This window comes from Brienomyrus brachyistius, unplaced genomic scaffold, assembly GCF_023856365.1.
Source record: "Brienomyrus brachyistius isolate T26 unplaced genomic scaffold, BBRACH_0.4 scaffold44, whole genome shotgun sequence".
Classification (NCBI taxonomy): Eukaryota; Metazoa; Chordata; class Actinopteri; order Osteoglossiformes; family Mormyridae; genus Brienomyrus; species Brienomyrus brachyistius.
Window position 1 is genome coordinate 256,217 of NW_026042319.1, and position 13,886 is coordinate 270,102.

At 44.9% G+C, this 13,886-nt stretch overlaps 1 protein-coding gene across 8 annotated transcripts in view; it reads right to left on the bottom strand.

Moving 5' to 3' along the window:
* Window positions 1-1,270: 1,270 nt before the first annotated feature.
* Window positions 1,271-13,886, bottom strand: part of atp11a (ATPase phospholipid transporting 11A) — a 50,743-nt gene continuing 38,127 nt past the window's right edge. The window contains exons 25-31 of one of the 8 annotated variants that reach the window (XM_048999227.1): window positions 13,674-13,809; window positions 13,164-13,187; window positions 10,984-11,049; window positions 10,736-10,839; window positions 10,477-10,642; window positions 6,807-6,906; window positions 5,586-5,723 (exon numbers count right to left, since the gene is read on the bottom strand). In XM_048999227.1, coding sequence (XP_048855184.1) covers window positions 6,817-6,906; window positions 10,477-10,642; window positions 10,736-10,839; window positions 10,984-11,049; window positions 13,164-13,187; window positions 13,674-13,809 — 586 coding nt within the window. In that variant the 3' untranslated portion in view covers window positions 5,586-5,723; window positions 6,807-6,816. Of the gene's footprint in view, window positions 6,907-9,104; window positions 9,194-10,476; window positions 10,643-10,735; window positions 10,840-10,983; window positions 11,050-12,523; window positions 12,542-13,163; window positions 13,188-13,673; window positions 13,810-13,886 lie in introns of those variants that run through there. The other 7 variants (XM_048999228.1, XM_048999229.1, XM_048999224.1 and 4 more) reach the window with 7 other exon arrangements.

A 13,886-nucleotide genomic window follows, 5' to 3' on the forward strand; every position in this document is an offset into this window, starting at 1 on the left:
AAGCTACAGAGGGGGTGTGACAAAAAAAGGAGCCATCAACAAGACTTGGCAGCCACCTCCCCCCCCCCCCCCCACCCAATTTCCCTCCCTCCCCGGATCTTGGCTCCCCCAAAATCCTATTTCACGGTGCCAGGCAGGCTCCTGCTAGCACGTTAGCGATGCTCCTTTAAAACAGAACACTAAAGCCCGAACACCACAGTCGCAGGGGTATTTTTGAGCAAATCCATCTTCCTGCATTGATTCACTGTGCGATACACAGGCGGCAGGTAACCGCATCCCACTCATCAAATCCCAGAAAGGAAGCTGCTCACAAACAGACTGAGCAGGAATAAAGAATCGTGGCAGTGGGATTATTTCTAATTTCTGAGTCAGGTGCCAGCACTGCGCTGACCGTTCGCCCTAAACTTGGCATGTCTAAGAATATAATGCAGGGGCTCTCCTGCTTCAATAGCCCTTCACATCACTTAATCAGGCGATCCTGGTACAGCATTACAATGGAAATCAAATGTTTAGGATTAGACCATTATAGCCTCTTAGGATTAAAACGGGACTGCAGGCCCCTTAACAGGAAAACGTGAGGCCTGTTTTGCTCCATGGCCCCAGGCAGTGAGAATTATGACCAGGGAGAGAGATGAGAGGAAAAATAGCAAAATGCTGACCCCTAACGACAGAGTGGAGGTACTGAAGGAGCGGTAACGACGCGTGTCCTGACTCCCACATGCAGGCCCGCGGTCTCGTGAGGACAGCTGGGCTCCGGTGGGCGGACTTGCTCGTCTTGGGGGCCCGGGTGAAGTAATTTTGTCCCGAGCCGGTTTTGCCCATATCGTTCAGTACCTTAGTATAACACCAGCATTGCATCCTTATGCGTGTCCCTTGCCTGTCGCAACGTTGCCTATAAACGGTATTATTCTTGAAAAGGCTCGACAATAGCGACTTAATTCAGTCATTAAAATGTCAGAATGAATACCTTTCCCAATTGTGCTATCATATACCAAAAATACAATTTAAATGTAAAATACACTAAAGGAAACGTTTTTGTTTACTGTGTTTGGCATCAAGTTAAAAACGTGCTCGCTGCTTGTTATAAAAATTAGGTAAATAGTGTACGTATTTAATAACAGACGTGCACCGGAATTGGTATTGAAAATCGAATTGATTGTGTTTTTAATTAAACTTTAGTGCCACCTTATGGATAACTAGGGTCACAAATGATACTAAATTATTTCAGTGATGTTATTGTTATGTGAGACATTACGTGAGATGAGATTAATTCAAATTTCAAATGTTCTTTATTACAGGAAAATGTACAGTTACTACATAAAGTCTGGCAAAATGGACAGGTATCTATAGGTATCAATCTTTTAAAAACTGTATACAAAAAGACCCCAAAACTGTACATGAATGAATATTTTGTTTATGTACATATATAAGCTATACTATACAGCATTGTGTGTCTTATTTATTAAGAATGAGATTATTACACCTTGATTCACATTGCGTGTACTGTAGGCTGGACCCCGAACTTGTCTACAGAATAAGCAAACGCAGTGTGTCTGATATATTTAACGGCAAGGTTACACTTTCACAAACGTGTTTTAAAACAATTTAAGTGAAGGGCCTCTTGCCAGTGTGAGAAGACACATGTAAATGCCATCGACGCGCTCTCAATAAATATGTGTTAACAAGAGAAGCATTTTAAAGCTTTATTTCAAGTTTTGTACTTCCCGTCATATTTATATATATATATATTTTTTTGTTTTTGTTTTGTCGGCATCCAGTTATGGTTACGAAACTAAAAATCCTGCTAAATAAATAAATAAAACATACCATCCCTCTCCTGAGTACAAAAGTAACAAAACAAAGTTTCATTCAGATTTACAAAAAGGTCTAAGCTGGTTAATACTAGATGGACGTCAGACACACGTCGGAGACAACACCATTGGATCAAGCCGACTTCTTCCAGTCCAAAAAAATGACATGTGATTACTTGTAATTGCGTTATTTGTTCAAGTGAAGCGGTGGTGACTGATCGTCAATCGCCAGCCTCACCGCAAACACACGGGCTGCAAGCGGTTGGCTTGTGTACATTGGTGATTATGACGTGTATTAGCCACTCGCAATCGAAATGAACAGTGATCATCCACTGGCTTCATTCGAGGGTGAAGTGGTACGTTTCACTGAATGGGAGGCTCTACACAGTAGGGAAGAATCCCCCAGTGTTTTTGAGTGCAGAGGCCGGAGACTTAAATATTATCTATTATGCTTCATGAAGTTTCCATGCCATTGATATGAATGGTCTGATTCAAGGAATTCCATCCGAAAACAGTAGGACACATAAAACGCAGGAATCTTTGGTTCCAGTTGCAGATTCTTCCGCCTTCTCTGAACAAGGTGTAACTCATGGCTTAAGTATGTGAATGGGAACATGTGTTTCTTGGCAAATGCAAAAATATGGAGCGACGTGAGGTCACCCCCACCCACAAAAAAGTTCATCACAGAAAGACCGCAGGCATTAGACTCGGTGACATGGATATTAAAGCCCCCATATCCACTCAAAGACTCAACAAATACTGGGTCACGTATGAACTGAAAATAAGATGAGAGCTTTGGACCAAGAAAAAGGTTAAACTCACATCGCCACAGTGCGAATTATCCTGCTTGTGTTTATCTACATTGATGTAGTAGCAGAAATAAGCTTGTGTTACAGTTGCGATTGTGACACTGCCTTCTGATTTAAGTCTCATTACTCAGGTTTAAAGGACCCCCCTCCCACCCCGCCCTGAAATCAAATACCACTTTTATACATCCATAGGTCTTAAACATTCTGATAATTACCACATTCTTAAAGCACACAAATAGCATTCAGCTTAAGGAATTACCAATAAGTTTCTGTTCTGGTTAACAAAGCATGAGATCTCCAAGTACAAACAATTAAAAATTAAAATACATCATCAGTGTGTTTACATGAAGCTGCCGTCCCCCTCATTCTCTGTCTAAAAAGCATATATATATAAAAATAGAACAAAAAATTTATCCAAATACAGCACGACACAGACAGTACCGGAAGGCAGCAGCTAGACAAGCAGCTAGAACATTTACAAAGAAATCCTTGGTCTTCAAAGTATCCCCACACTTGTGCTTCTGGCCCTGCAGCACATTTTGAATCTATGTACTGGAGTGGCAGCCAGCCACAAGGAGAGAGTGCTGTGCAGCGAGCTGCAGGTGAGCTGCGGTGAGGGACTGATAGGACGGCCGACGGCTGTGCACACACATTCACGCGAGCACTGCTACACAAGTAGGATGAAGAGAGAAGCGACAGGTAGGAATGAGGAAGCGAGGAAGAGACGATTCATGGAGAAGAGAGCTCACAGTAGTGATGGAAAAAATTTAATGAACCATTTGCTGTATGTTTTGATCTCACTAGATGGTGTTCTTGGTTTACTTTGGGCCTTTTTTTGAACAGAGAGCACCATCTAGTGGAATAAAAAAATATAGCAAATGGTTCATGAAACGTGATTTTGTCCATCACTAGTTCACAACCTTATTTGTGTGAGTGTGTGTGTGTATTCTTTAGTATTCTAGTCATCATGGTAAATTGCTAATGCTAATTTCGCCTGTGCCTCTGGTGAACTCAAGAAGTTTTTCCTTTCCCTTGGCAGAAGCCGGGTCATGAATGTGAAGCCCAGTGGATGCAACGAGGTCAGTGTTTGTGCACACCAGACATGTAGAAATGTGTAAGATGTGTGTAGATGTGTAAAAGTACAGCCGAACTGTGGGAAACACAGACACGGTTAGGGTGGCCGAGGGCCAGCCTATTGGTCTGAACTAAAACAATGAGGAGGAATGCAGCCGAGGGCAAAGCAGCAGTGGAAAGATGGAAGGCGGGTGTGGGGAGGGACGGGAAGTCATTTATACCATTTGTACATATGCAGAATGCAGCCACACGTCTCCAAGGCAACCAAGCACTGTGCAGTCCTTCACTTTGGCTACAATACTCCCCACCACCCCTCCCACTGATCGAGACGCAAGTCATTTAAGGCAAGATAACTAGAGCTTACAATTTGTCAAAATGCCTGCCACCCCAAGTCTCAGCATAAGGCAAAAAAAAACGTGTGTGTATGATTATTATTTTTGTTGTTCTTGGTTTTTTTTTCCCCCGACCTTTGGCTCCAGACAATAAGTAAAGAAACAGTGTAATATTAAGGCAGAGAATTCACACACATCCACTGTCAGACAAATCTACTAGGATCAATCACACGGTAAGCATCCAGCTGGGGATAGACAAAGGGTACAAATCCACAAAACCGAACAACGTGCCGCACAAATGCAGTACGCTGGCTGCCATGGCAACAGGTCACAGCTGTGGTTGACTTCTGACTTGTCACAGGTCACAATCGAATTTCCTGTACCACACGATGTCTGTCATCTAACCGCTAGATCTATTAGTCTTTCGACTGCATTTCATACAAATGTGATTCTGGTCAAATGGGCGGTAGTACAGTAATGAATTGCAGGGAAGACAACAGGTTACAGGAAGAAATTTAGAGTTAAATATGATCGTAATCCTTCAGAATTGTGTCAGTGGTTATATATGATGAGGAGCCAAACAGCCATATCAAACCTATGTCTTAAGCTACAGAAGGAGGTTCTAGAAGCAGGGGCCTCTCACCAGTGATGGACAAAATGATGCTTAATGAACCATTTGCTGTATTTTTTGGACCCCCATAAGATGGTGTTCTCCGTTTGCTTTGGGGCATGCTTTGTGCCCTTCTATGAACATACAGCGCCATCTAGTGGGATAAAGAAAATACAGCGAATGGTTCATGAAACCATTTTGTCCATCACTACCTCTCATTTTAGGACCAGTCTAGCACAGTGAACACACTTGCTTGGTCTACAGCACTTACGATGAAAGTGAACAGGACAAGAGTCCTATGTGGTGTTTCTCGACAAAAGATTTGCACAACACCAGTTTGTTCTGCGAGCAGCAGGAAAGAAAAAAAAACAGAGTAATAAAAAAAGTGAGTTTAACAAACGGCACAGAGGTTTTCATCCAGTGTAGATTCTGAAACATCTGAAGTTTCACTTTCACTTCGCCACGAAACCAACCGTTGATCACAATGCTCTTGGTGCCAGTGTTTATGTGTCTGTATTTCAAGTAATATCACTCGCAGAGGCAGTGATATGAGGGTCTCTGGGGAGGAGGGCATAACGGGCAGGTCTCACAGTCTCACCGCAGATTTAAAGGGGGTCAGAGGTTAAGCGGGAGGTCGTGGCAGTGTGGTCCCAGACCACACAGTACTGACCCCACCCACCACAGGGATGGAGTGGGTCAGAGTTTTAGGAATCAAAGCCTAGTCTCTGTCTGTCCAAACCTATCAATCAGAGCAGAATGAGGTTGCTCCAGCTCCAAGATATTGGCATGGGTTGCCTCTTGTGGGATTTTCTCGTCTCTTAAAGGCATAAGGTAACAGAGGTCTGGGCTACACTGAGGTTTCAAGACCCACTAATCTGTGCATGCGGCCAATGCCAGGGGGACCGAGGGTGGAGCTGAAAGTGCAGTAGCCAATGCTGCCCCTCCAATGGGTATACATCAGTTCTTTAGAACGGTGGCCAGACCTTCTGGGGTTGACGTTGTGGGCTTCGAAGTCCAGACGGGAGGAGTTCAGCAAGGGCAGAGGTGTGAACTCTGATCGGTGGCTCTGGTACAGCTTCTGTGCATTCTGAGGAAAAGGTGGAGAGAGGTCGGACACAGAGGTGGGGAGGAAAAACCGTTGTTAGAAGGACTCCACGGAGGGGGCCTGGCATTCACTGCACACGCCCAGACACACAGGAAATGACCAGAAAACAGTGAAGTGTTCACATAAACATCACAGCAAATGTACAGCTGATGCTCACAGCATGTGAGTACGTGGATACAAGAAGAAGGCTGTCCATTCCCAAAAATTGATGGAGTCGGGACACTAAGGTCAGGGAAAGACGGTTGGAAACCGGATCCATTTTCCGTATATAAACCTACACGCAGCTTGTCCATCCACAGACACAGTCACCTTTATATATATGACATTCCATGTCAGGACACACTGCTAATATGGCATGTAGCTGATTATATGTTAATTCAGCTTCAAGCCCTGGGGGAAGGCGGCCTGGCTGCAAAGGCCAGCTCGCTCTCCATCTGATTATAGTTTCCAAGAAGCACATCACTGTTTAATTAAGGCAGAGGGTCTGTGTTGGCCAACTGCAGTTACACAGATCGGTTTCCAAACGCTTCAGCGCTGCCTGCAATCTCACTCTCAACACAAGAGGGCAGCAAATTGCTTTTGTTTTGAAGAAAGTACGATAAGCTGGGGAATACCTTTAAGGACTGTGCTAATGTTTTGAAATCTGAGTTGGCCGCACTGATTTCTATCCTCATATGATTTTTTATTTTTTTTTGCCTGGTTTGTTCTTGTGTTTTTGTCACGAAGGCATTTCATTTATGCAAAACGAGGCTCATGAGCTATATAGTACCTCTAAGATGTGTGCCCACTCTACCCGGGAAGGAACAGCCTTGTTGTGAGGTTTCTCACTTCCCCAGCCCAGCCCCACCCGGTGTTAAAACAGCAGCACACAGAAAGTCCCCTGTCCGAAAGACGCAGCAAGAAGACAAGTTGGTGTTGCAAGATGGGGATTAACATGCATGTATGTATGTCAGAATGGGGAGACAGGTCAATCAGCTGCTTCCAGCAAATATCCAACTCCCTCCATCCTGATCTCCCCCAAAAACTATGCCACACCAGGCACCACGCTCACCCCCCTGTGGTTACCATGGAGCAGCTAGGTCTCAGTGGTGCACTGAGGTGGGTCTAGCAGGGAATCGTGGCCTTGTGGCAGCACCCTTTGAAAAACTCCATCTGCCTTCAACCTCTGTGAACAGCAGGAACAGACACACTCAGAACACAGGCTTCTGCTCTGTCGGTAACTCTGTAGGCTGTCCACCTCGTCTGCAGACATCGGTCCCCCCCACCCCCCCACACCTGCACCCCTTGAAGGTGGGGAGGCGGCTTGCCGAGGGAGGAAGTCCTGCAGGTGTCACCGGGTGCACAGCAGTTAACGTTCGGCTCCGAGCGGACACTCACTCGCTGCACAAATCGCTCCTTTGAAAAAAGTCATTGAGGGCTGAGGCAGAGCCAAAAATAACCCAGCCTGTACCCCCTCCCTTAAGCGTAAGAAGTACAGACCAGTGACACCTTTGGATAAATCGCAGGAGAGGCTGCTGTGTGCTAAAGATGCCCCACAACACCCAAAGACAAGTGGGCTCGTCCATAAAGGCATGACCACACACAGACTATAAACCTCTCCAGTGCAGGAAGGGAAGACCGTAAACTCCAGGTATTATGAGGAAGTCAACAAATCTCTTCAGTTACATGATTAATTGTCTTAACAACATGGTTGAAGCTTCGCTGCTTGGGCCCTGAAGAAGGACAGATATCGTCTTTCCAATCCTGTGATTCTAATTCTGGTCTCTTTCTCATCTGTCCGTACAGATGCTTCACCCAGCCGGGGTCCTGGATCTTATCCCAGGAGGATCTCACAGATTGAGTGAAGCTCTACTTTGAATCATTTGCCTGGAAGTATAATGAATATGGCAGAGAAGTGGAATTCTCTGAGCAAACCTGTAAGAGCACAGCAGGAACGTACTACTGCAGCAAAATGCAGAACATACTAGAATGCTCTGAGAACATATGTACAGAAACAGTAGGGGTATAAAATCTAACAGTACGAGAAGCCCATCATCGCCTCAATGAACCTGCGGGAGGAAGCAAACAGTAAACAACACATTGAAATTCTTTTTTTTCCACATTTTGGATGGATTTATACACAGGATGACAAAATGACACAAAAATGAAATTGCACATCCGTCCTTGCAGGTTTCAGCCAAAGCACATCCTCTCACATCAGACCAGAGGTGACATCACCCAACAGCAGCTGAGCCATTGCCGATGCACCAGGCAAAGTGCTTCCACATCAGTCTGGATCAAACGCTTTGCAGAAATTCAGAACAAGCGTGGAGTTCCAGAAGCTTCCGGAATGCTACGCCACAGAGTGCACCCTGGTCTGTCTCAGGCTGGACTTTTCTTATTGATTGGCTGCTCTATATTTTACTGGGAGCCAATGAACGATTAGTCTGCGTGCGGCGCATCCAGCCCAAACAGATTACTCATCCCTACCCTCAAAGGCTACCCTTTGCCCCCAGGCTACACATCCACTGGCAGAGACAATTTCCTCCCCATATGCCCCCAAAGAGAAGACAGGAATATCTCCAGTTTCCGTCCTGAGATCAAGGGCGCAGGTTTAGGTACGGACGGTTGGGACAAGTCTCCTCCAACATTGTGGGAGTGCTGTGTGTTTAGGGGGGTGGGTTGGGGTGGGGGCTACGCCCTTGTCTGAGAAACATCAATCTTTGATGGGGGGAGGGAGAGGTCTGATGTGAAAGGATCGCTTGCGATGGCTCCAGCACACACACTTACATGTACACAAAGCACGTCTATAAATATCTCCTAGCATGCAGTGCACAGGACAGTTTCAGGCGTCCTTAGGCCACCATGGGGGGAGCGCAGACCCAATGACAGCTTTCTGCCCTTTGTGTCATTATCATACCTATAAATAGGCCCATGTTGTGATAATAATAGGCAGATCCTACCAACTCACCTGTTCATTTCACATTATAAAAGTGGCTTTTTATGTTTTTAAGATAGCTAATGTCTTTGCAAGCAAAGCAGTGTACAGACATCTCACCGAGGATGCCAGGAAGAGTGGGGGGGGGGGTGTCACACAGCATTTAAACACAGCTAAACTGGACTCACACCAAGATGTGAGACCAACCGGACTTGATTCGCTTTGTGGGCTGAAGAGCGAATGGGCCAGTTTATGGCACAAATCAGGCCGGCAGGCCCTAATCGTGAGCAACAGGCAATGGGGACAGCTGTGACGTAAAGGTCATCGAGAAGGAGAGGGAAATGTGATCAAAGAGGTGGCATCAAAAGCCCAACCCCCCCCCCCCCAACCCCATGGTGACCGGGGACCACAGACATGACGCCATGCAGAGAGGATTTAAGAGTCACCTCCACTCCAGTTAGAAACTTAAACTGCTGGAAGTCTGGGATAGCATAAAAATGGTGGACTGTTCGACAGTAAGGCACTTTCGCTTGGTCTGGAGGCGGCCGCAAGAGGTCAGAGGTTACAGATATACGGGGAAGCAGCAGTTCAGTGTCAGTGAGGAGCAGAGCAAAGGGAAGAGGGAGGAGACAATGGTTACAAGCATTAAGAGACATCAATTTTTTTCTGTCTTTCTCTCTCTCTCTCTCTCTCACACACACACACATACACACACACACACACACACGCACACACACTACATTCTAAAAACTCCAGGTAAAGATTGAAATACAGAAGTTGCAGTATAACAGCCATTTCTGTGTTACAAGAGGTGCAGTCATTGATAGCATCTATGAACCTTATTTAATTAAGATCTAATAACCCCAATAACAGCCAGCAAATTCCTGTCTATACAAGAACATAAGATACAATGTACAAGTCAAATTCTGCTGCCCTGACATTTTGGACACTAGCTCTGCAGTGACTGTTAGGGCAGGGCTTTGTGGTCACCACGAGGATGAAGCCACACAACAGTTAAGTCATAGCTGGGTATCTGTTGAGAGAAGCTGCAGAAGAACTAATAGAGAAACTATGGGAAGATGATGGTACGAACTGAGAGTTTGTGACAAAAGCCTTAAGGTTCTGTTTAAAGCAGGAGGAACCAACAGCAATATCCCTGTGTTATTTCGGAATCAATACTACATTTTAGTACTTATGAAAAAATGTGCTCCTCATCTTACAATTTGGTGATGTTAATTCGTAAGATGCAAATATCGTAACACTGGACGATATGTTGCTAAAGCTGTTGTGTGGCTGAGTGGATGCTGCCATCACACAGTAACAATATTAATAACGTTACGGCATATCACTAGCCTACGAACAGATCAGAATTCATAGTTGATTACTGAATTTATGTCGTTATGGCATCATCGTAAAGTCGAAATATCGTTTTGATCAAAACGATAAAGTTGAATCACCATAAACTGAAGATTATCTGTATGCAAACAAATACAACGCACGATATATAGGTTCTATTTCTAGGCTATAACAAAGTGTTGAAAAATGCAGGAAAAGGTCATGTAGGAATCATGCCAGACGAGGGAAACCAGACACGAAATGGTCCACTTACATTCGACATTGCGGTTTAACATCGATAGCATATGGAAATCTAAAGGTCAGCCGATGATGGTTACCATGAAATCTTATACAATCCGAGTAGCAGTTTTATATTTGTGTAGAAAAACAAAAACTCAGTGCAAATGTGCGTCCCTCCATAATGGTGCCAATCTACGCTGACATGCGCTAATAATGAGTGCAGTTAGGATGCCCCGCCCATACCTGGATGCGCTCGGTGCTGGTTGGCCAGAGTGCTCGGCAGAGGACCTTTTTGAGCACATCCGGCAGCAGACTAATGATGACAAGCAGCCCGATGCCCAGCCAGGCCGGCCCGCTGGACAGCATCTGCACAAACACGTAGTACATCCTCTGGTAGTTCAAGAATGGCCTGCAGGGGGAGCCAGAGGGAGATGAGGCTGAATGCCAGCAGCATGCAGAGAACACACGGTTGGCTCGTGGCAAATAAGACGGCAGAACTGACCAGATGACTCCGCCCCACAGCAGGGAGAAAACGACGTAGAAAAGCAAAGATCCCCACACGACAAAGTGGTTGATCCACGTCCAGTAGTGAGTGTCCAGGGCCAACTGCAGAGAGCAAACCACAGTAAGATAATGGCAATTCTAAAGAATGGAAAACCAGCATCTGACGGCTTGTAAGTTAAATAATGCTCTAATGGCCTTCTATCTAGAATGAGACTATTCTTATTTGATCAAATAACAGGATGTTACCTTTAGGGTGACTGTGAACACCAACACGGTGAAGACCAGAGTCCCAAAAGTCCAGTTTCCGAATATCTGTGAAAATGGACATTTCAACAGTCATGAAGCAATGTACCTGTATATCATTCTGTGCACTTCGTTGGACGGATGCGTTCAGTAGAATACAGCTGATTAGAGTCACCTGACATGATAACAATAACAGCAATCTGCGATAAGCACATAGCGTTTTCCCATGATCTCAGCAGTGGTTCAGTTTGGAAGCAAAGTCATGCTAGTTTGATCACACTGTTGATAATTACTAATAGCCAAAATCCAGCCATGCCAATTCCTAATTTTTAACACCCAGCTTTGCGCATTCCTATTGGCTAATGCTCCTTCTTGCTCATTCCTATTGGCTAATACGCAGCCTTGCCCATTTCGTATTTGCTAACACTCAGCCTTGTCCACTCCTATTGGCTAACATACAATCTCTCCTCTCTGTTGTTTATGGATATCAAATTTTCAACAAGCACCGGTGTACAACAAGCTCACGCAGTTGCCAAAATGCCTTTTTTCCCCTGTTGCTGACAGGGATCCAGGCCATGCTGACTGTAAGACGAAGCAAACATCATGGAGGACAATAAGGACAAATGACACCACAATGCTCCATTTATTATTAATACAGAAAAAAGCACAAACCTGCTGCTAAGTCTCTAGCGCTTTTGGTTTAGATAGACAAGAACCACAATCCTCCATGCTAGAGCAAAAACTCTACCATGACGTTATGCAAGCTCTGCTCAAAATGAAAAAACTAGAGTTCAGCTTATGAACAAGCTTCAGTGGAGGCTACAGTGGGGGCCAATTCACAGAGCCCAAATGATACCGCTGCTGTGATCAGAACCCATTATTTTGCTGTTGGCCACTCTGTCTGCCCCCAGGCATCAAGATCCTCCTGCCAGCTTCCCTGAAGGCTTCTCCCTCCATCTAATCAGAGGCAGCATTAAAGCAAAAAACCTGAGTTCACTGCTCTGTCAAGTGCTGCCTTTCATCCTTGGACAGCTCTCTGCAGTCCTGGCTTCCTGGCGTGCCGGAATGCCCGCTGATGTCACTAGCGTTACCCCCTTATCAGTCCCAAGCAAACCGAGGCTCAGAGGAGACATGAAACGAAGCCAGAATCCAGAAGCTACATCAACATCTACATCTTTGAAGGGCCATTTGGAGGGAAACACGGCTGTCAGCGTGCTTTCACGTTCACCGTGCGTCCAGCTCTTATGCCGTAGGGACATCACCGGCATCTTTTTCATAATTACAATTGACAAGAGGGAAAGAAACAGTTTTAATCTTTATATCATAATATGAAATATTGATTTTCAGTCAGGCTGGAAACCCGACCAGAAAAAAATGTATATAAATTCATAGTAGGCTTTTCAAAAACTATGACTATGACAATGACATAATCCTTATTATGAATTATTAAGCAGGTTAAGATCATATTGATTATCTTAAATATACCTTGAGGTGGCATGGTCTTCAATCCGTTTCAACAATATACTATCTGAACACTGAAATGAAATTCAACCTCTTTTCACTAGAGGAAGCACAGAAAATACAGAAGAATGAATTATAAACACTCTTCAGAAAGACTGAACACATTTAATTGCTTCATCACGTTGCAGCTGTAAAGATGTTTCGCACCTTCATGAATCATTTTAGCCAACTTTTATTCTCTTTTCCCGTAGCCCACACAAATTTCACCCAGATAAATGAGCATTCCAGCATGATTATGTTTCAGGCTGATAATTTCCAACATTTCTAGCTAATTTTACCCATTCTAGCTTTCTGTATACCTTCCCGTAGTCTTGCTCAGAGACTTTGGTAGAATCTAAATTCTTAAACCCCCCCCCCAGCTTGTCATGGTCATCTCTCTCCTCCGGGCTATATGGTACACTAAGACAATACGCAGACCTACGTTAAGCGTGCCACCATAATGAAGCGGAGGGTCATGAAGGTTACCTACTCTGCCTGAAGGGTGAGGGGTTAGGTTTGGCCAGGGGTGTGGAGACAGGGTGTTAAAAGAGAAGCATACGTATGCCAAGCAGTATGAACCGCAGAGATATGTGGGATAAGCGGGAAAGTATGAACGGGGGAGGGTTCATGAAACAAAAACTAATCCGAGAGGACAGACAGAGAGGGGAGGGGAACAGGCTTACCATTTGTGTGTTGGTGGTCATTAGCTGAAGAGGAAAAAAGCAAAGAAGCGAAAGAGGAGAGGAAGAGGAGGAAGAAGAGGGGAAATAAGGACAAAAAAAGTAAAGAAAATTAGGATGTTAAAACTGAAAAACAAAGACAAAAAAAGCAATCAAAAAGACTAATATGACATAAATAAACAGTATAGAGAAATAGACCCACAGCTGAATGCCCTCCAGCGGTGAAAATTTCATGGAAAACCCCAGGAATTTAAGCAGAGTAAGTCTCCGAGCGTTTTGAATGGCTAGATCAACCCTGCTGTATGGATGGATGCTCTAGTGATGCTCTGTCCAAGATGCATTAGCTTTTTTTAAGCCCTTGCCCACAATACCTGGATCCTGCTTCACAATCCTCCTCCCTAGAAAAACTACTGTGGCAAAAACACATCGGCCTCAAAGCCAAAGGAGATCCCCGCACACACAGCCTGTCCGGCCATCACCAGCGCATATTCTCCCAGGCCCAAGCAACCTCACCTGTCCATTGCTGGTAAAGGTAGTGTTGTCGAACAGGAAGTAAGCACCAAAGAAGAAGACCATGGAGTCAAAGAGGCCCAGAAAAGTCCAGTATATGAAAATCCGCCAGCGAAGCAGGCAATTCTTGGCTATATCCCTGCAGAAGGTAAGACAAACAATTAGGTCTCGTTTTGTCATGCATGCTGTCTTGTCTCTAGGGATAGAGAGGTAGTC